The sequence below is a fragment of the Delphinus delphis genome, chromosome 1 (genome assembly GCF_949987515.2).
Source record: "Delphinus delphis chromosome 1, mDelDel1.2, whole genome shotgun sequence".
Classification (NCBI taxonomy): domain Eukaryota; kingdom Metazoa; phylum Chordata; class Mammalia; order Artiodactyla; family Delphinidae; genus Delphinus; species Delphinus delphis.
Genome location: NC_082683.1, coordinates 45436207 through 45456297, shown reverse-complemented (window position 1 = coordinate 45456297; position 20091 = coordinate 45436207). Strand labels below are relative to the sequence as shown.

The 20091-nt window shown below is 44.0% G+C and overlaps 1 protein-coding gene across 1 annotated transcript in view; it reads right to left on the bottom strand.

Annotated features, from left to right (window-relative positions):
• Nucleotides 1–10815, bottom strand: part of MROH7 (maestro heat like repeat family member 7) — a 43389-nt gene extending 32574 nt beyond the window's left edge. Inside the window, exons 1-2 of the mRNA XM_060005341.1 lie at nucleotides 9585–10815; nucleotides 455–528 (exon numbers count right to left, since the gene is read on the bottom strand). Coding sequence (XP_059861324.1) covers nucleotides 455–528; nucleotides 9585–10815 — 1305 coding nt within the window. The remainder of the gene's footprint in view (nucleotides 1–454; nucleotides 529–9584) is intronic.
• Nucleotides 10816–20091: the final 9276 nt, after the last annotated feature.

Below are 20091 nucleotides of genomic sequence, written 5' to 3'. Positions count from 1 at the left end.
CTTTTCTCCCCACCCCACCCCCTTTTTTTAATTTGGCCATGCCACACAGCTTGCAGGATCTTACTCCTCCGACCAGGGATCGAACCCTAGTCCTAACCACTGGACCACCAGGGAATTCCCTTTTCTTCCGCTTTTAGAAACCCTCTCACAATTCATTCCATGGTTTAAAAAACTGTTATCGAGCACCTAGGATATGCCAGGCACTGCTCTAGATGCTAGGAATGCAGCTGGGAATAAGACAAACAAAAATCCCTGATTTATGGAGGATGCATCCCAGTGCGAGAGAATAACAAGAAACAAGAGAAACTTATAAAGCCTGTTGTGCTTCAGATGATGATGAGTACCAAGGAGGAGAGAAGAGCCAGGCAGAGAAACAAGGAATGCTGGGGGTGGGGTGGGCGCGGGGGGAGAGGGCGTCCCAGAAAAGTCAGGTGGGTATTAGCAGGAAGCATACCAGAGCTACTTTGTTGCCATCCTCTCTCTGCCCTGGCACCTTCACCAGACATGAGGCTACTTCATCGAAGGCTGCTGTGGGTCATAGTTCCATTGAGGAGAGGAGAGGAGAGGGTAAAGATATGGTGTAGCAGAGTCCCTTCCCACCTCCCCCACTGGGCCCCTCCAATCCTTACTCCACCAGCAGCCAGACTGAGCTCCCATCCCTAAAAGCCTTCAGGGGCCCCATTTCACCCAGCATAAAGCAAGCATCCTCGTTAATGCCTTCAAGGCCCTGCCAGGTCAGTCTCCCCTGCCCACCTCCCCAGCCTCACCTCCCCCTGCTCTCCCCTCACTCACCATGCGCCCACCACACTGGCCTCCTTCCAGGCCCAGCAAGCTTCCCCCTCAGGGCCTTTGCACAGGTAGTTTCTTCTACCTGGGCCGCTCCGCTGCCACACCCCCTTGCCCAGGTAGAGCCCCACCCTTCAGGTCTTTGCTTGCCTGCCACTCCTCAAAGAGGCCTCCCCTGACCTTCAGGCTAATGAAAGGCCCACTGTGATCCTCTTGTGCACCATCCTATTCTCTTCTTTCAGTTGTTATCACAATCTATAGTTAAACTCTTATTTGTTATAGCAGATATATGTTATTTTGTCAGCCCCAAAGTTCCTCATCTTTCTTCTGGTGAAAAAGCCTCTGTCTTCCATGTAGGCTACTCATTCCATATAGCTAGGTGAAGCTGCAAATCACACCCATCATCCCTCTTCAAATAAGGGTGGACTTTACACCTGAAACTAATATAATATTGTCAATAAACAAACAAATGAATAAAGGTGGGCCTGGAACCCACGCTTGGCCAGTAAGAGAGTCCTGTGCCCCCAGACACAGTGATTGGTCCAGCTATGGGCTCTATTGGCTGAGCAGGGCCAATAGAGCCCTTGACTTAAGCGGGGCTGAGGGGAAGCCCAAGGAGAGAGACCCTGGAACTTCAGGGGTAACTTGGGCACCAGAGGCTACCAGAGGATGGAGTCAATAGTGAGAAGCAGAGACACCTCAATAGTAGTGAATAGAGCTAGCACCAAACCTTGGCTTCTAAGTACTAAAGGAACAAGTCTCCTTGGAGAAATGGCTGATTCTAGGACTTGGGCAGAGAAAGCGCAGGATGAGCCTGAGACATCTTGTACCAGAAAACAAGGAAGAGAGCCCAAGGAAGTATGGAAACACGTCAAAGAGATACAAAGCTTGCTCAAAAGGGATTCCTTGGTTAAACTCGGGAAAGTTTGAGTATCACAATAAATGATGGTAGCAACAGATTATGGTCCATCGAGTAAACTAGGAAAACATAAGTCCATACTAATATAAATAAGTAAATAACTAAATTGAAAGTTTGATGAGGAATGGTATATTTGCATAGTTTCAAAGTACCTCCTTAATATTTTTACATAATATTTACTAAAAAGGGGTAAATAATGACTTTACAGTGGAAAACCTTGGCAGCAACCATTGTACTCAAGAGATCAAAGTGAACATCGCCAGTAATGGAGCAAATCAGAATCATACACCACCAGATAGGATGCAATGAGGAAAACCAAGCATCATGTCTGTGCTATTCCTGCCAAAGATGGATGACATGAATCTGATCATGAGGACACATCAGATAAACCCAAAATGAGGCACATCTTATAAAATAGCTGGCCTGTAATCTTCCAGTGTATCAGGCACACGACAGCCAAGGAAAGTCTGAGGGCTGGGGGAAACAAAACAGATGAGACAAAAAAGAACAATGAATGATTCTGACCTGTATCTTTTTTTAATAAAGAACATTACTGGGACAATTGGTGACATTTGAATGGGGCGTGATGATTAGATGGTAGCAGTGTATCAGTATTAATTTCCTGATTCTGATGGTTAACTTTTATCTTTTATTGTAAGAAACACATATTAAAATTCAAGATGGGTAGGATATCATTTGGCAACTTATTATCAAATTATTCAGAAAAAAATTTTATACTGTACTTTCAACTTTTCTGCAAGTTTTTATTGTTTTAATTTTTTTTAAAGAATGAGGGATAAATAGAGGCATTTTCAGACAAAAATGGAAAGAGTCGGCCATCAGCAGAATTCACTAAAGCAAATTCTAAAGGGAATTAATCCCAGATGGAAGGTCTGAGATGCAACAAGCAAATAAGAAAAAGAGGTTAATATTTTGGTAAATATAAGAACATTAACTACATAAAATAATAATAATGTTTATAGGGTTAAGAAAAAGACAGAATTAATATACATTACCAGGAGAGCATATAAATTGGTGGTGAGGGGGAGATTAAGTGGGGTTAACATGCTTCTAAGTCTTAAACTGTCTGGGAGGAAGATAAATGCATTGATTAGTTGGACTTTGTGATAAATTAAATACGCACATTGTAACTTCTAGAGAATCACTAAAAGACTTAAAACAGTAACTTCCCCACAAGTAACAGAGAAAAGAGGGAGGAAGAAACAACCCCAAAACCAAAAAAGGAGTAAAAAAGAAATATAGAGCAAGCAGAACAAAGAATACAAACATAAGATGATAGATATCAAGCTACCCATAATTGTAAATCAACTACACTTCAATTTAAAATTAAAAAAATTTTTTTTAACTATGCATAATTACATTAAATATAAATGGACTATGGGTTGGAAAACACAGTTTATAAAGAAGACAATGCTACATAAATTGATTTATAAATTCAATGAAATTCCAAGGAAAATCTAACAGATTTTTATTATATTTTATGGAAATAGACAAGCTGTTTCTAGAATCTGTATGGAAAAGTAAATCACCTAGAATAGACAATCTTGAGAAAGGACAAAGTTGGAGGACTTACAGTAATAAATATCAAGACTTACTCTAAAACACAGTAACTACGGCAATGGTTAAGGATAGTCAAACAAAGGAACAGAAAGAGTCCAGAAATAAACCTACGCATATACAGTCACTTGACTTACCTCAAAGGTGACACTGCAATTCAGTGGAGAAAGTAGGTCTTTTCAATAAATGGTCTGGAGCAATTAGATATCCACATGGGGGGAAAATGAGCCTTAAGTCCCTCTCTCACACTGTTTTCCAAAATTAATACATGATGCATTATAAATTTAATGTGAACAAAAAAACAATAAGACTTCTGGGGGAAAATATGAGACTATTTTCACAACCTTTGGGTACACATACTTGGATTATATCAATACAAAGAACTTCCACAAATCTATAAGAAAAAGACAACCCAAATTTTTTAAATGAGCAAAAGACTTGAACAGGCACTTCATAAAAAAGGATATACAGAGACTTCCCTGGTGGTCCAGGGGTTAAGAATCTGCCTTCCAATGCAGCAGACGCAGGTTTGATCCCTGGTCAGGGAACAAAGATCCCACATGCTGCAGGGCAACTAAGCCTGAACACCATAACTACTGAGGTTGCAGGCCATAGCTAGAGAGCCTGTGCACCACAACTAGAGAGCCCGTATGCCACAACTAGAGAGCCCGTGCACTCAGGAGCCCACGTGCTACAGCTAGAGAGAAGCCTGCACGCTGCAACAAACAGCCTGTGCGCAGCAACTAAGACCCAACACAGCCAAAAATAAATAAATATATTCTAAAAAAGGATATACAAATTGACAATAATCATATTAAAAGATGCTTAACATCAGTAGTCATCAAAAAATGCAAATTAAAATCACACCAAAATATCATTAGACACCAAACAGAATGGCTAAAATTTTGAAAACTAACAATACCAAATGTTTGTGAGGATATGGAGTAGTTGGAACTCTCACAGGTGAGATGGTAAATTAATTCAACCACTTTTGAAAAATTGGCAATATCTACTAAAGCTAAACATATGCTTATGCTATGACCCAGAAATTCCTCTTCTAGATAAATAAATGTATCTGTGTACCAAAAGACATGTACGAAAATGTTCAAAGTAACTTTACTTATAATATCCAAAATGTAGAAAAAATCCTAATGTCCATCAGCAAAGAATGGATAAACAAATTGTGGTATGTTCATAAGATGGAATACTGCAAAACAATAAAAAGAATCGACTATGATACATGCAACGATGTGGATGAATCTAAATGACATCATGGTGGGCTAAAGAAGCCAGAGTCAAAACAGTATATACTGTAGTATCCTATTGATAAGCAGTTCAAAAACAGGCAAAACTAGTCTATGGTGATACAAATCAGAATTGTTCCCTCTATGGCTGTTGTTAGCTGAGGGCAACTTGTGAGGGGGGATGTTACTACTAGCATCTACTGGGCAGAGACCAGGGATGCATCTTACAATGCATAGAACAGCTCCCCACGCACCCACACTCACACGACAAAGATCTATCTAACACAAAATGTCAATAGTGCCAAGACTGAGAAACCCTGCCCCAGAAGAAGGGGTATTGATTGGAAAGGATCACAAGGGAAGGTTCTGGGATGCCGGAAAAGATCTGTGTCTTGATCTGGGTGGTAGTTACCAGTGTGTATAGGTATGTAAATATTCATCAAGCTGTACACTTAAGGTTAGTAGTGCACTTTACGTATTTTACTGATATATGTTATACACCTTGAAAAAGTTTTTAAAAGACAAATACAGTTTGAAAATACATTGTTTTTAAAAATCCAAATGGACAAAATGCTCCTATTAAAAAACAAAAATTGACCCTAAATAGCCAAAACAATCTTGAAAAAGAACAAGGTTGGTAGACTCATATTTTCTGATTCCAAACTTACTACAAATCTATAGAAATCAAAACAGTGTGGTACTGGCATAGGACAGACATAAAGACCAATGGAATAAAATAGACATAAACCCTCATATATATGGTCAATTGATTTTTGACAAAAGTCTCAAGACCATTCAGTGGAAAAAGGATGCTCTTTTCAACACATGATGCTAGAAAACCTGGGTACCCACATGCAAAAGAATGAAGTTGGACCCCTACCTCATACTACATACAAAAATTAACTTAAAGACTAAACTTAAAAGCTAAAACTATGAAACTCTTAGAAGAGAACATAGGGGGAAATCTTCATGACATTGGATATGGCAACAATTTCTTGAACATAACACCAAAATAACAGATAATAGACAAGTAGACAAATTGGTTCTCATCAAAATTAAACACTTTTATGCATCAAAGGACAATGTCAAAAGAATGAAAAGACAACTCACAGAATGGGTGCCAATATTTACAAATTGTACATCTGATAAGGAATTAATATCCAGAATGTGTAAAGAGCTAAAACTCAACAACAAAAAACAACCAAATTTGAAAATAGGTAAAGGATTGAATAATTATTTCTCCATAAAAAGATATACAAATGGCAAATAAGCATGTTAAAATGCTCAACATCATCAGTCATTAGGGAAATGCAAATTAAAATCACAATAAAATACTACTTCACACTCTTTAGGATGGCTATTATAAAAATGTTTTCTAAAAAATGGAAAATAACAAGTGTTGGCAAGGAGAGATTAGTAGTGCAGAAATTGGAACCCTTGTACTTTAGAACCCTTGTACATTTCTGGAGGGAATGCAAAATTGTACAGCTGATATGGGAAATAATTTGGCTGTTCCTCAAAAAGCTAAACATAGAATTACCATATGATCCAGCAATTCCACTCCTAGGTATATACCTAAAGGAATTGAAAGCAAGCGTTCAAACAGATACTTGTGTGCTGACGTGTATAGCGGCATTATTCATAAGAGCCAAAAAGTGGAAAAAACCCAAATATTTGTCCATGGACAAATAAAATGTGGTACATACATTGGAATATTATCCAACCATAAAAAGGAATGAAGTACTGATGCATGTTACAACATGGATGAACATTATGCTAAGTGAAATAAACCAGGTACAAAAGGACAAATGTATGATTCCATTTCATGAGTTACCTAGAGTAGGCAAATTCATAGAGACAGAAAATACATTAGCGCTTACGAGGGACTGGGGAGAGAGGAACGGGGAGTTATTGCCTATGGTGAGACCTTCTATTTGGGATGATGAAAAAGTTTTGGAAATAGATAGTGGTAATGGTTACACAATATTGTGAGTGCGACTAATGCCACTGAATGTTTAAGGGCTTCCCTGGTGGCACGGTGGTTAAGAATCTGCCTGCCAATGCAGGGGACACAGGTTCAAGCCCTGGTCCGGGAAGATCCCACATGCCACGGAGCAAAAAAGCCCATGCGCCACAACTACTGAGCCTGCGCTCTAGAGCCCGCATGCCACAACTACTGAAGCCCATGCTCCTAGAGCCCGTGCTCCACAAGAGAAGCCACCGCAATGAGAAGCCCACACACTGCAACGAAGAGTAGCCCCCGCTCGCCACGACTAGAGAAAAGCTCACGCACGGCAACAAACACCCAGCACAGTCAAAAATAAAATAAACAAATTTATTTTTAAAAATGTTTAAAATGGCATATGTATGTTATATATATTTTACTACAATTTTTAAAAGATTAATAATATACCAAAAGCCATTGAATTGTTCACTTTAAATGGGTAAATTGTATAATATGTGAATTGTATCACAATAATAACTGGACTCCACATGCAAAGGAATGAAGTTGGACCCCAATTTCACACCATATACAAAAGTTAACTCAAAATGGATCAAAGACCTAAATTTCAGAACTAAACTTATAAAACTCTTAGAAGAAAACATAGGCATAAATTTTCATGATCTTGGATTAGGTAATAATTTCTTACATATGACACCAAAAGCACAAACAATGAAAGAAAAAATAAACTGGACATGATTGAAATTTAAAACTTTTGTGTTTCAAAGGACACCATGAAAAAAGTAAAAAGACAACCCATAGTTTAAAAAATATTGGCAAATTATATATCTGATAAGGTATATATCTTATCTGGGGATAAGGGATATAACTTATATTTAGAATATATAAAGATCACTTACAACTCAATAATAAAAAGACATGCCCAATTTTTTAAGTGGGCAAAGGATTTGAATTGACATTTATCCAAATAAGATATAGAAGTGGCTGAGAGCATATGAAAAGTCGTTCAATATTACTACCCTTCAGGGAAATGCAAATCAAAACCACAATGAGATACTTCATACCCACTAAGATGGTTATAATCAAAAAGACAGACAAGTGGGAGGTACAAACTATTGGGTGTAAGATAGGCTACAAGGATGTATTGTGCAACATGGAGAATATAGCCAATAGTTTGTAATAACTGTAAATGGAGTGTAACATTTAAAATTGTATAAAAATAAAAGATAAAAATAATTTTAAGAAATTCAAAAGGATTCCTAGCTTTTTGTTAAAAAAAAAAAAGACAGACAAACAATAACAAGTGTCATATACTGCTGGTGGGAATGTAAAATAGTTCAGCCACTTTGGAAAATGTTCTAAAATTGATTGTGGTGGTGATGGTTGCATAATTCTATGTATATTTTAAAACCATTAAATTGTACACTTTGAGTGACTTTTATGATATGTAAGTTTTATCTCAATAAAGCTGTTTAAACAAAAAGACCAACTTGTGTAAACAAAACTCCTCTACATCATCAGTATCATCAGTACAAAATAAGAATTGTATTAGAAAATAAGGTATGATTCATGGTAGCAATAAGAACTGTAAAGTACCTAAGAATTAACCTATCCAAAAATGCACTAGTCTCTTATGGAGAATTTTTAAAATTCTAGTAAAGGATATACCCCATATAAAGTAAAACTTGGGACTTCCCTGGTAGCGCAGTGGTTAAGAATCCACCTGCCAATGCAGGGGACATGGGTTCGAGCCCTGGTCTGGGAAGATCCCACATGCCGCGGAGCAACTAAGCCCATGCACCACAACTACTGAGCCTGTGCTCTAAAGCCCGCAAGCCACAACTACTGAGCCTGTGCACCTAGAGCCCGTGCTCCGCAACAAGAGAAGCCACCGCAATGAGAAGCCCACAGACCGCAATGAAGAGTAGCCCCCACTCGCCACAACTAGAGAAAGCCCACGTGCAGCAACGGAGACCCAGGGCAGTCAAAAATTAATTTAAAAAATTTTTGCTTAAAAAATAAAAAAATAAAGTAAAACTCCAATAGATGGATAGATTAATAACATTCCAATAAAAATGCCAGAAAGATTTTTTGAGGACCTAGACAAATGCATTTTAAAATGTATATAGAAGAATGAGGGCGTTCAAATAGCCTCCAGGGCATGGTGTGGATGCTGTTGTCCTCAGAATAGTTTTGAGAACTTTAAAGAGGGGTTTTCACCCTATCAGATATGAATGCATACTTGCAAAGCCATGGTAAATTTTTTTTTTTTTTTTTTTTTTTTTTTTTTTTTGCAGTACGCGGGCCTCTCACTGCTGTGGCCTCTCCCATTGCGGAGCACAGGCTCCAGACACACAGATTCAGCGGCCATGGCTCATGGGCCCAGCCACTCCGCGGCACGTGGGATCTTCCCGGACCAGGGCACAAACCCGTGTCCCCTGCATCAGCAGGCGGACTCTCAACCACTGCGCCACCAGGGAAACCCATGGTGAATTTTTTTTAATTGCAATATGGTATTGGTGCATGAACAAACAAAAATATTTGGAGATATAAATAAGAGGGAGAAGATCTTCACAACATCAAAAACTGGTGGGGGATTCCTTTACAGAACTCTTGCACATCAGAAGTGAGCCACAGGTTCCAGATTGGACCCCAAGGCTTCACTTAGGTGGGGACCTCAAAAACTCAAGCCTGCCTGCTCCACTGTTCAAACTTTGACTTGAGAAGACAGACCTGAAATTTCTTAATAAGGAAAGGAAGGTATAGTTAGTTAGTTGACTTGTAATTTGGACAGAATGAAAGTATGATTATATGGAGATATTATATTACAGTTAAGAAAATTGAAACTCAGAGAGATTAAGTAACTTGTCCCAAATCACACAGCAAGCACTAGATCTCTCATGTATAATTAATATATTGCATGTTATTCATTGCATGCTGTCCCCTTCTCACGTATAGTTAATATATTGCATGTTATCCGTTGCATGCTCTTCCCTTCCTTTCCCCTCTCCTCTCCCCTCCCTGCCCTACAAGTCTGAATAGGGTTCTTCCAGGTCAGTGTCCTCTCTGAGGCTGGCGCTCTGGCCTTACTCACCCTGAGGGATGCTCTGGAAGGCTGTGGAGTCCTTGTTCATGGTGTCACTGGGGGGGAACCCCAGTGGGAACTGGCCCACCTCGACACTAGTCATCTTGCTCCAGCTCCCCGGATTCCCCTCTATGGGCGCTGTGTGGATGCTCTTGTCCTCGGAACAGTCCTGCTGGCTGCTCAGTGTCAGGGTGGAGGTGTCACTGAAGGTGAGGCTGGATACCAGGCTCAGAGTCTCATTGGAGCCCAGGATCGGGGTCATGCATGAGGGTGGAGAAGGGGTGGAGTTGGGTCCCTGGGTGCTGGAGTGCAGGCTGATAGCCCCGCTGGGACCAGGAAACCGGGTCAAGCATGAGGCCTGAGTGATGGTCATGTTCAAATCAGACTTGGGATTGTCATTTGAAGTCATGTTGATGGTTCCCTTGGAACTCGTGTTCCAGGCTGCACCAAAGGTTCTTTCTGAAACAAATCCAGAGATGTTATGTGAAACCAAAGTGGTGGTCTCGTTCATGTCTGGCATTAGAGACCCAGGAGAACTTGGAGCTGCATTCAGGTCCAGCTTGGAGATGTTTCCTGAGCCCACACTGAGCAGCTTATTGGAATCAGGATCCAGAGAAGAGTTTGGGGCTGGAATAAGGAGAGCTTTTGAGCCTGGCCTGGAGATGCTTTGGCCCAGAACAAGGGTTTCTTTTGAATAAGGCCTTTTAAATGGGTTTGATTCAGGCCTGGAAGGACTGGAGTTACTCTGACCCAAAACAAAACTCTTGCTTGGGAGGGAGCTGAAGGCCTCCTCAGAATCTGGCCCAGAGCGGTTCCCCAAACTCAGACCCTGGGCTTCCGTAGAGCCAGGGCTCAGAACGAGGTTTGAGGCTGGACTTAGGGCCCCCTGTGAGTCAGCTGTTGAGATGTGATTGGAATCCAAACCCAAGGCTTCACCAGAGTGGGCAGTGGTGATCTGGAGGCAGGCTGGAGTTGCGGCCCTGCTGTCATCAGGTCTGGGGGTGTTATCAGATGCCAGGCCAGGGGCTTCCTCCGAGACAGGACTCAGAGTTGGATTAAGGTCTGGAACAAGAACCAAGCCAGGACCCAGGGGTGGATTCAAGACAGGAACAAGTTCCGTATCTAGGTTGGGCCCAGAGATGGTGTCAGAGCCTAAAACAGGGGCCTCAGTGGAGTTGAGAGTGGGTATCATCTTTGTGTCTTCACGGAGGACCAGACTAGCCCCTGGATTCATGGCCATGCCTGGTCTGGAGGTCTCTCAATGCCACTGCTCCCTTCTGTCCAATAGCCTACTGTTGAGCTCCTGAGAGGGAGAAAGGCAAATTGAGCCTCACCTGTTGAAAACCTTCCATGGCTCCCCACCGTCCTTAGCATGAAGTCCCTGGGGTGACTTACGAGGTCCTTCATGACCACGTCCAGCCCACCTGTCCAGTCCCGTCCTGCACAGCTCTCGCCTGTGTTCCCTTCTTTGACCACACCCTGCTCCCTTGCAGCTCACGGCCCTTACATGCAATTGCCTTGTCCTGGAACCTCCTCCTACTGTCCTTGCCGATCCCACTCTTCTGAGCAAATGATTCATGGCACTTTATTCCAATGACTTGTTTAGTGGTCCAGCCCCTGCTAGAGATGAGCTCCCCACTGGAGAGAACTATGCACATCTTAGTGCCAGGGGCGTCCCCAGCACCTAACACAATGCCAGGTCCACAATAAGAAGTCCACAAATACTAGACCAATGAGGATCCCCCTTAAGGCAGAAAAAGGGAAGGGGGAGCCTCCTTACTTACCCTACTTCCAGCCAACCCCTAAGTTCCTAGAACTATTCTGTGAATGACTGTGGTTCTAGATTCCCAAAGCAGCCTTGACAGAGCTGCCCACGGCCCTTAGCAGTTTGCTCTGGGTGCGGCAGGCACCTGGGGCAATCAACCAAAACAGAGCCTGTCTCAGCCCAGCAATCTGACTGCTGGGTGAACTCCCCAATCCTCCCACTCTATCCTGCCCCCATACCTGGGCCACCCTTCCTACGGGAATTGTAGGGACAGCTCACCTGCATGCATGGTGTTCTTAAGCAGGAGTTGGTCCCTGGGAGGAGATGCAAAAGGAGAGCAAGTCAGGCAAGAGTGGCTTTTCCAACACTTACTGAGCAAAGTCTAAAGTCCAGGCATGCACATCTGCTAACAAAATCTCCCTGCACACACACACACGGTCCCAGAAGTTAGGTATGACTACTGCATTATATACTTAAGGAAGTGGAGGTCAAGGGGAGGAAGATGACCCACCCCACTGGCCCTCAGGGCAGCCAAGACCACCTCTTTATGCCACCTGACTTCCTACCCTCAATGGCTTCCCATTGTCTTCAGGACAGCATCCCCAATCCTTAGCAGGACCTAAAAGGCCCTTCTGTGTCTGGCCCCAACTCCCTTTTCTCCCTTCTTGCCCCTCCATACTCCCTCTATACCCACCTCTTCATTCCAACATCCCTCAGCTCCTTTGAGTTTCTCTGAAGAGCCAAGCTCCCAGGTTAACTCTGGCCCTCCATAGGTTGGGCACCCCCTTCTCCAGCCGCATTCCCTGACTAACACCCACAGCTTCACCCCTTCAGATTTCAGCTTATATGTTATGAGCCTTCCAGGTCCCCCAGACAGGTGAGGTCCACTTATAAGTTCCCAGGGCATCTTATCCACGTCCCCTTTCTTGGCACACGATATCTGGTTTCCTCACTAGACAAGAAGACCCATAAGAATCTAGCACAGCACCTGGCACACAGTGAATTTTCAATAAGTGAGCTTGTTATTTCATCTTTTTATCTCTTCATTCATTCATCCTTTCTGTCACTAGTTCATTTCAACACGTATTCATTTATTATTCATTTATGCACTAACTTATTCACTAAGTCATTTACTCATCCCATAAATTTTGCTGTGCATGTTTATGGCTTGGCTTTGGAAAAACATAGATCTGGAGTCATGTAGTCCTGGGTTCAAATCTCAGCTCATCCTCTTAGTAGTGTTAGTAAATCTGGGGAAAAGACACTCCCGCTCTGGCTCTCACCCTGCCCATCTCTAATATGGGGCACATAAAGCCTGCCACCCAAGAGTAGTTGAAGTCTCAGTGTCTGGCATGCAGCCCACGTGGCCCATGAAGGTCTTCTCTAAATGTTAGTACTTGTTCTGCTACTCTCTGCGAGGCACTGTGGGCAGAGAACAGTAAGGTGCTCAGAGCCCAGCGGGACCTGCCGTCACCCCCAAGCACGCAGTTCACGCAGACCTTTGCAATCTGCCTCAGAGGAAGGAAGCGTTCACCTACCATCAGCACCAGAGGTGATTTTAACCTGAAGCTAATGAAATTGAAAATATCAAGGCTCCTTGCTCAATAGCTCTTTTCCAAAGGGACTGTCCTTAATTTTGTGTTCACGTTTTGTCTTCTTCTACTTAAAGAGGAGCCTCCAAATTATAAAAAGCCTCAGGCTCCAAAAAACCCTGGATCACCTCACCCGAATTCCCCCCTCGTGAAACACACACACACACACACACACACACACACACACACACACACACACAGGCTATAGTTAACAAAGGGAGGCATTTTCAACCTGGAAAAAAATATGAGTCAGGTACAGCCTATGAGGCAGTCAGCAGGATTTTGTAAGGCCTCACCGGTTTAGCCTGTGAAAGAGAATAATTTCTACCCCTCTGATCCAGCAGATGCACAATACTGGTCACTGGGCAGGAAGGCACATGTCCCAGCTCTGGCTGACCCTCCTTCATCCATGAGAAAAGAGCGATCTCTCCCACTTTCTCCTGTTCTCTCAGTCTTCCTCCTCCACCCTGCAGCAGACAGGCAAGGCTTCAGAGCTGCCTGACAGTGGGGGGTAGCCCACATCTTACCCGCCACCAAAGGGAAGTTGTACACTGGGAAGAGTGATGGTTGCTAAGGGGCTTGGGTGGTACCCAAGAGAGCTAAAGGAGGTCACTGCACAGCTACCTATTGGCCTTTGCCCCCAAGCTCTGGGGCCCCAAATAAGGAGAGTAGAGGGAGGCCATAAAACACCTAGTGCAGTCAGAGACCAACAGAACCATGGACCGATTCCCATCCTCTCTCCTCCACTTCTGTGAACCTTTCCAGGACCTTAACAGGGGTTTCTGGAGCTCTCCGGAGGAGGAACTATCAGTGGGTCTTCCAGTTCCTCTTTGAGAACATGTTTATCAGTCGTATAGGCCTGGAATGTGTTAGGCACTCATGTGAGTATGTGTGCCCACACACCTGACACTGAGGTACCTCAGACCTAGAGAATCCGAAACAGGACATGCCAGCTTTCCTCCATATCAGACCCTCTTATTCTCCTACGTTGCAAGAAACTGGCACCATTACCCAAGCCAGAAAAAATATTATCCTTGACTACTCTCTTCTTCACTTGCTGAATCCAAATTTGGCCAAGTTCTGCTAATTCTGGCTCCAGAAAATCTCCCAAGTATCTCCCCATATCTCCATCACCACTGCTAAACCCAAGTACAGCTCCCATTGCTTTGGGGCTCTGTCTTCGAATTGCCCTCTCAACAAGGGTCTCTGTGTGTAAGGGCAGCTCCCAATAAACCATTTTCCAAATTGAGCCACAAAGATCTTCCTTTAAAATTACATTCAGTAGTGTGGTACTGGCAAAAGGATAGACATATAGGCCAATGGAATAGAACTGAGAGTCCAGAAATACATCCATGCATCTATGGTCAATTGATTTTTGACAAGGATGCCAACTCCTTTCAGTGGGGAAAGAATAGTCTCTTCAACAAATGGTGGTGGGACAACTGGAAATCAATATCTAAAAGAATAAATTGGACCCTTTTCACACTAGATACAAAAGTTAACTCAAAATGGATTAAAGACCTAAATATAAGAGGCATAAATACATAGGCAAAAACATAGGCATAAATCTTCATGACCTTGAATTTGGCAATGATTTCTTAGATATGACACCAATAGCATAAGCAACAGAAGAAAAAATAGGTAAACTGAACATCGGCAAAATTAAAAACTTGTGCATCAAAAGATACTATTAGGAAGTGAAAACACAACTTATAGGATGTAAGAAAATATTTGTAAATCATGTATCTGTTAAGAGTCAAATATCTAGAACATATAAAGCACTCTTACAACTTAACAACAAAAAGACAAACAACCCAATTTAAAAATGGGCAAACAGGCCTTCACTGGTGGTGCAGCAGTTAAGAATCCACCTGCCAATGCAGGGGACACGGGTTCGAGCCCTGGTCCAGGAAGATCCCACATGCCACGGAGCAACTAAGGCCGCGAGCCACAACTACTGAGCCCGTGTGCCACAACTACTGAAGCCCACACACCTACAGCCCATGCTCTGCAACAAAAGAAGCCACCACAATGAGAAGCCCATGCACCGCAACGAAGCGTAGCCCCCACTCACCACAACTAAAGAAAGACCGTGTGTAGCAACGAAGACCCAACGCAGCCATAAATAAAATTAATTAATTAAATTAAAAGAAAAAAAAGAAATCCATACCAAAATACATCATGAGTAAACTTCTGAAAACTAAAGGCAATGAAAAAAAAATCTTAAAAGCAACCAGAGAGAATTACCTATAGGAGAACACCAATTCAAATCACAGCAATCTTCTCATCTGAAGCCATGGAGGCCAGAAAGAAGTGGTACACATTTTTTAAGTGCCGAAAAAAAAGAACTGTCAACCACAAATTCTATAACTGGCAAAGTTATTCTTCAGGGGTGAAGGAGAAATAAAGAAACTCTTAGATGGGACTTCCCTGGTGGTCCAGTGTTTAGGACTCCATGCTTCCACCGCAGGGGGCATGGGTTCAATCCCTGGTCAGGGAACTAAGATCCCACATATGCCGCACAGTCTGGTGCCCCCTACCAAAAAAAAAAAAAAAAAAGATACTCTTAGATGAAGGAAAAATGCATATGCAAATTCAACCGTGCCGATGCCCTCTTAGAACCTCTCTGTGACTTCTTATGGCTTTTTAGACTGTGGGGTGTGGGTTATATTATATTTCCTAAAAGACAGATTCCCAGGCCTCCCTCTTAGAAATTCCACTTTGCAGCCCTGAGGAGGCTCTGAGGGGGCCTTTTATCAAGCTCTCCCCCTCCAACCCTCCCCAAAGTGATCATCACATAGCTGGTGGACAGGCCACAAGGGGAGACCCTCTAATCTTCAGTCTGATGTCTGTTTCTTTTGCCAGGACCCTCAGCCCACAGGCCTTGCCCCTGCATCTCTCCAGCTACATCCATCCCCTTCCCCAGCCCTATGCTTGAGCCACTTCCAACTTCTCCTAGTGCTTCAAATGGGACCTTTGCAAATACTCTTTCCTCTTCTTGTAAACTTCCCCAAGACTACTCACCTAAACCTCCATCACTTCCCCTGGTTAACATCTAGTCACTTTCCAGATGCCAGCTTAGGTGTCTTTTCCTCCTGGAAGTCTTCCTGGGACCCTCAAATGTGGGTAAGGCGCCCACCTCATGTGATCACCCTGTACCAGAGGATTGCTCTGTTTACTTGTATGTCTCCACTTTAGAAAATGAGCTTGGTGAGTGTCTATTACCCCCGTTTTCCCAGGACATGGCATAGCGCCTAGCACACAAAGAAGGTTCAGAACACTTTAACGGAATAAGGGGATGAATGGATGAAAGACAACTCTTCAAGACAGGTATCATTATCCTCATTTACTAGCATGTTAATTCAGACTGATCAGGGACATAAATAGATTTTTGCAAAGTCCCCAGAACGTGGCAGAGGAACGATTCAAACCCAGGTATTCTTAGCTCACAGTTTTCCCTACAAGATCCCAGAGATTCCCAAGGTACGAATCACTCAGTGAAGCCAAGTCTTCCCGTTTCCCCCATTCCCTCTGCCACTCTTAGGCCTCTACCCTAGAGGAAAAGTCCAGTGAAAACAACGCGCCTCTCCTGATGCCCAGTTATAATGCACAAATCCAGGGCTTTGGAGTCAGCTGGACTTGAATTTGAAACCTGCTCTTTCTCTCACCAATGGTGTGAACCTGGGAAGGTTAGCCTCACCACACTGCACGTCTATATTAATACTCAATCCACAAGGTAAGGTAGGGAATAAAATGGGATAATGCACATAGGGATGATCGTAGCATCTGGCCCCCAGCAGTTCCCCACATAAACGTCCATGCTCACCGTCCCTTCCTCGCCCGCCCTGGGTGATGGCTGGGTGGGGGCCGTGAGAAAAGGATCAAGTCTGGCTTTTAGCTTCTCAGCCTCCTCTTCCCCCCAGGCTGTGGTAGTCCCTCCTGAGTCTTCTGACTCTCCCTCTCCTCCCCCCGGACTCCCATCCACCGCATTCTCAGAACTTGATAGCCTAAACCCTTTGTCCATGAGCCTTAAGTGCTGATGTAAAAGTTCAATGTGTTACCTCCACCTGGGGCATCCACATGGTAACAGAAATTCAGCCGTTAGTCAAAGATATGAAGTTCTAACTGTGGAATTACAGCCAGAGCGGGAAGACTTTTACCCAGGGAGGGGGGGGTCAAGGTGGTAACTGCCTTGTGGAGGCTGCCTCCACCCCTGGGACTTTCCCAGAGCCACACTGAAGCTTACCTAGGCTCCCCCCAACTCCAGGCAGTGTCGTGGTCTTTGTGAGGTCACCATGACTCAGAGTTCCCAGCCAATGAGGCCCCTTCTCATGCCTACACAGTGGGAAGAAGCAGGAAGATGTCCTTTCAAAGAAGGAGCTATTGAGCTTCCCTGGTGGCGCAGTGGTTGAGAGTCCGCCTGCCGATGCAGGGGGTGCGGGTTCGTGCCCCGGTCCGGGAAGATCCCACATGCCGCGGAGTGGCTGGGCCGGGGAGCCATGGCCGCTGAGCCTGCGCATCCAGAGCCTGTGCTCCGCAACGGGAGAGGCCACAACAGTGAGAGGCCCGCATACCGCAAAAAAAAAAAAAAAAAAAAGAAGGAGTTATCTTCTAACCCTCTACCACTGCCTGGAAATGACCTACCTCCTCAGGGACTTCCCTGGTGGCACAGTGGTTAAGAATCCACCTGCCAATGCAGGAGGCACGGGTTCAAGCCCTGGTCCAGGAAGATCTCACATGCCGTGGAGCAACTAAAGCCCGTGTGCCACAACTACTGAGCCCACGTGCCACAATTACTGAAGCCCACACGCCTAGAGCCCGTGCTCTGCAACAAGAGAAGCCACTGCAATGAGAAGCCTGCACACTGCAACGATGAGTAGCCCCCACTCGCTGCAACTAGAAAAAGCCCGCACGCAGCAAAGAAGACCCAACGCAGCCAAAAATAAATAGAATAAAATAAAATAATTTTTAAAAAAATGAAATGAGCTAACTCAAACGAAGACTGACTTCCTTGCCTGGCATGCAAGCCTCCCCATAAAAGCCCCTCACCCTGTGACCTTATGCCTCCATTTATTTTCGGTGACAGACTGGTTCCAAGGAACAGGGCAGGTTTGGGGCACAGCAGACCTGAGATGGAATCTCGTGGGTAGTGCTGTGTGTGCAAAGCGCTTGTAATCAGACAACCTGTAAGGAGGAAACCGAGACCCGCAGAGGGAAAAGATTAGCCCAAGGTCATGAGCTAGGACGCTGCATGTGTCCTTTGTCTCTCTGGGGCTCCACCCTGCTTCCGCAGGCACAGATAACAGTGTGGAGCTGGGGCAGGCCAGGAGACCCAGAATGTGAAACCTGGATCCTGTGATAAGGAAATGAAGGCAATGCTATTATCTTCCTAAAGACGAGCTGCTTAACGATGAGCAATAACTAAGCTAACTAAGACAACCAGTGACTTCAAACTTCAGAACAGTAGTGGAACTGTCCACTAAGCTGTGTTCCCACTTACCCAGATCATTAGACCCTAGGAGAGTCTGTGTATGTCATGTGATGTGCTGAGTTCTACGGCCCGGAAACCTGCCTCCTCACACGTAGTCCCCACCCCCAGGTGTGTCAGCTCTGGAGAGTGGGTCCCCTTCTGTCTACCTGGGATCTCGCCTTTGCGGCCCCCTCCCCCACCCCCTGCTTCCCCACTCCTGGCCCTGCACCTCCCACTCCCCCCGCTGCTTAGCTGCTCCTCCACCTGTTTTTTTCCGTGGCCTCCCAACATGGCCTCTCAGAAAAAATCCTCCAGCAAACTTGCTTCTTTCCCCGCAGCCCCTCACTCGCTCTTTAACTGCAGGGACAAGAACCCTTTCTGACTCCTCCGTCTCCTCCCCTGGCCTCAAGCACCCAACTCATCACCAAGTCCTTCTGCTTCCAAATCTGTCCTGTCCCTCCAACTCCATACCCTCCGTCCTGGCTGAGGTCCTCACCATCATTGGAAACCCAGATTCTGGCCAGTCTTCTCAATAAAATCCAGCTCCATCCTGCAGCTAGGGAGCATCCCTGACAACTCATTTCCCCTTAAGCCCTCCCACTTCCCACAAGGTCACATCCACACTCCTTGGTCTGGAATTGAGGCCCCTTCACAGTCTGCCTTTGCCTACCTACCTGCCTTGTTTCTGCTCCCTTTTCAATTTTTTAAGTGTGTACTGAAGCACCATATACATACAGAACATTGCACATACCATGTCAATTTTGATGAATCTTCACCGAGTGGGCGCACCCACGTAACCAGCACCCAGATCTAGAAATGGAACCCACCAGGATCCCAGAAACCCTCCAGTCACTATCCCCGCCCCGCGGAGGGTAAGTGCTATCCTGACTTCTAACAGTACTGTTTAGATTTGCCTGTTTCTGGACTTTATACAAATGGAATTCTCCAGCACAGACTCTTGCTTCTGGCTTCTTTGGTTCAATATTAAATTTGTGAGATTTTACATATCTTTGCACGTGTTGGCTGTTCCTTCTTCTAAACGTTGGCTCCCCTCTAGTCTCTTCCTGATCTTGATCTCTTTCCAGAGCCTTCAGGAAGTTAGTTGTTCTTCATATTTTGTCCAGAGCTCATAACTGCTATCTCTAGGAGGGTTGGTCTGATAGGAGCTACCTTGCCATTACCAGAAGTAGAATCTCTCCTTTTTAATTTTTATCTTATTTTTCTTCCTTTTTCCTTTCTTTAGGATTCCTGAATTTGCCTTTCTTCTCTCACTCCTTTATTCCCCTTTTCTATCCGTATGGAATTTGCATATTTTGTATCTATTCCTTAGGGTTCCTCTAGCCATTTTAATATGCATGCCTTACATAGAAAAATCTAAAGTTAAGTAATACTGTTATCCTCCGCCAGAAAAATCAAAAAACAAAAGACATAAGGACCTGAAAAGAGTTTAACACTAATCAGCCAACTTATATACCATTGTTATCCTTTATTTTAGTCCTGCTCTGATTTTTAAATCCTACCAATTAGACATCATTGTTTTATGCAATCAGTGTTTGTTTAGATTTAACCAATATTTGGTCTGATCATGTAACCGAGCAGGACTCTATGGGGCCTTCCTAGACAGAACACCCCTCCTTTTCCTCCGCCTGTCTCTTGTTTGTAGAAAAACTTTAGCCTCGTAGGCCTTCC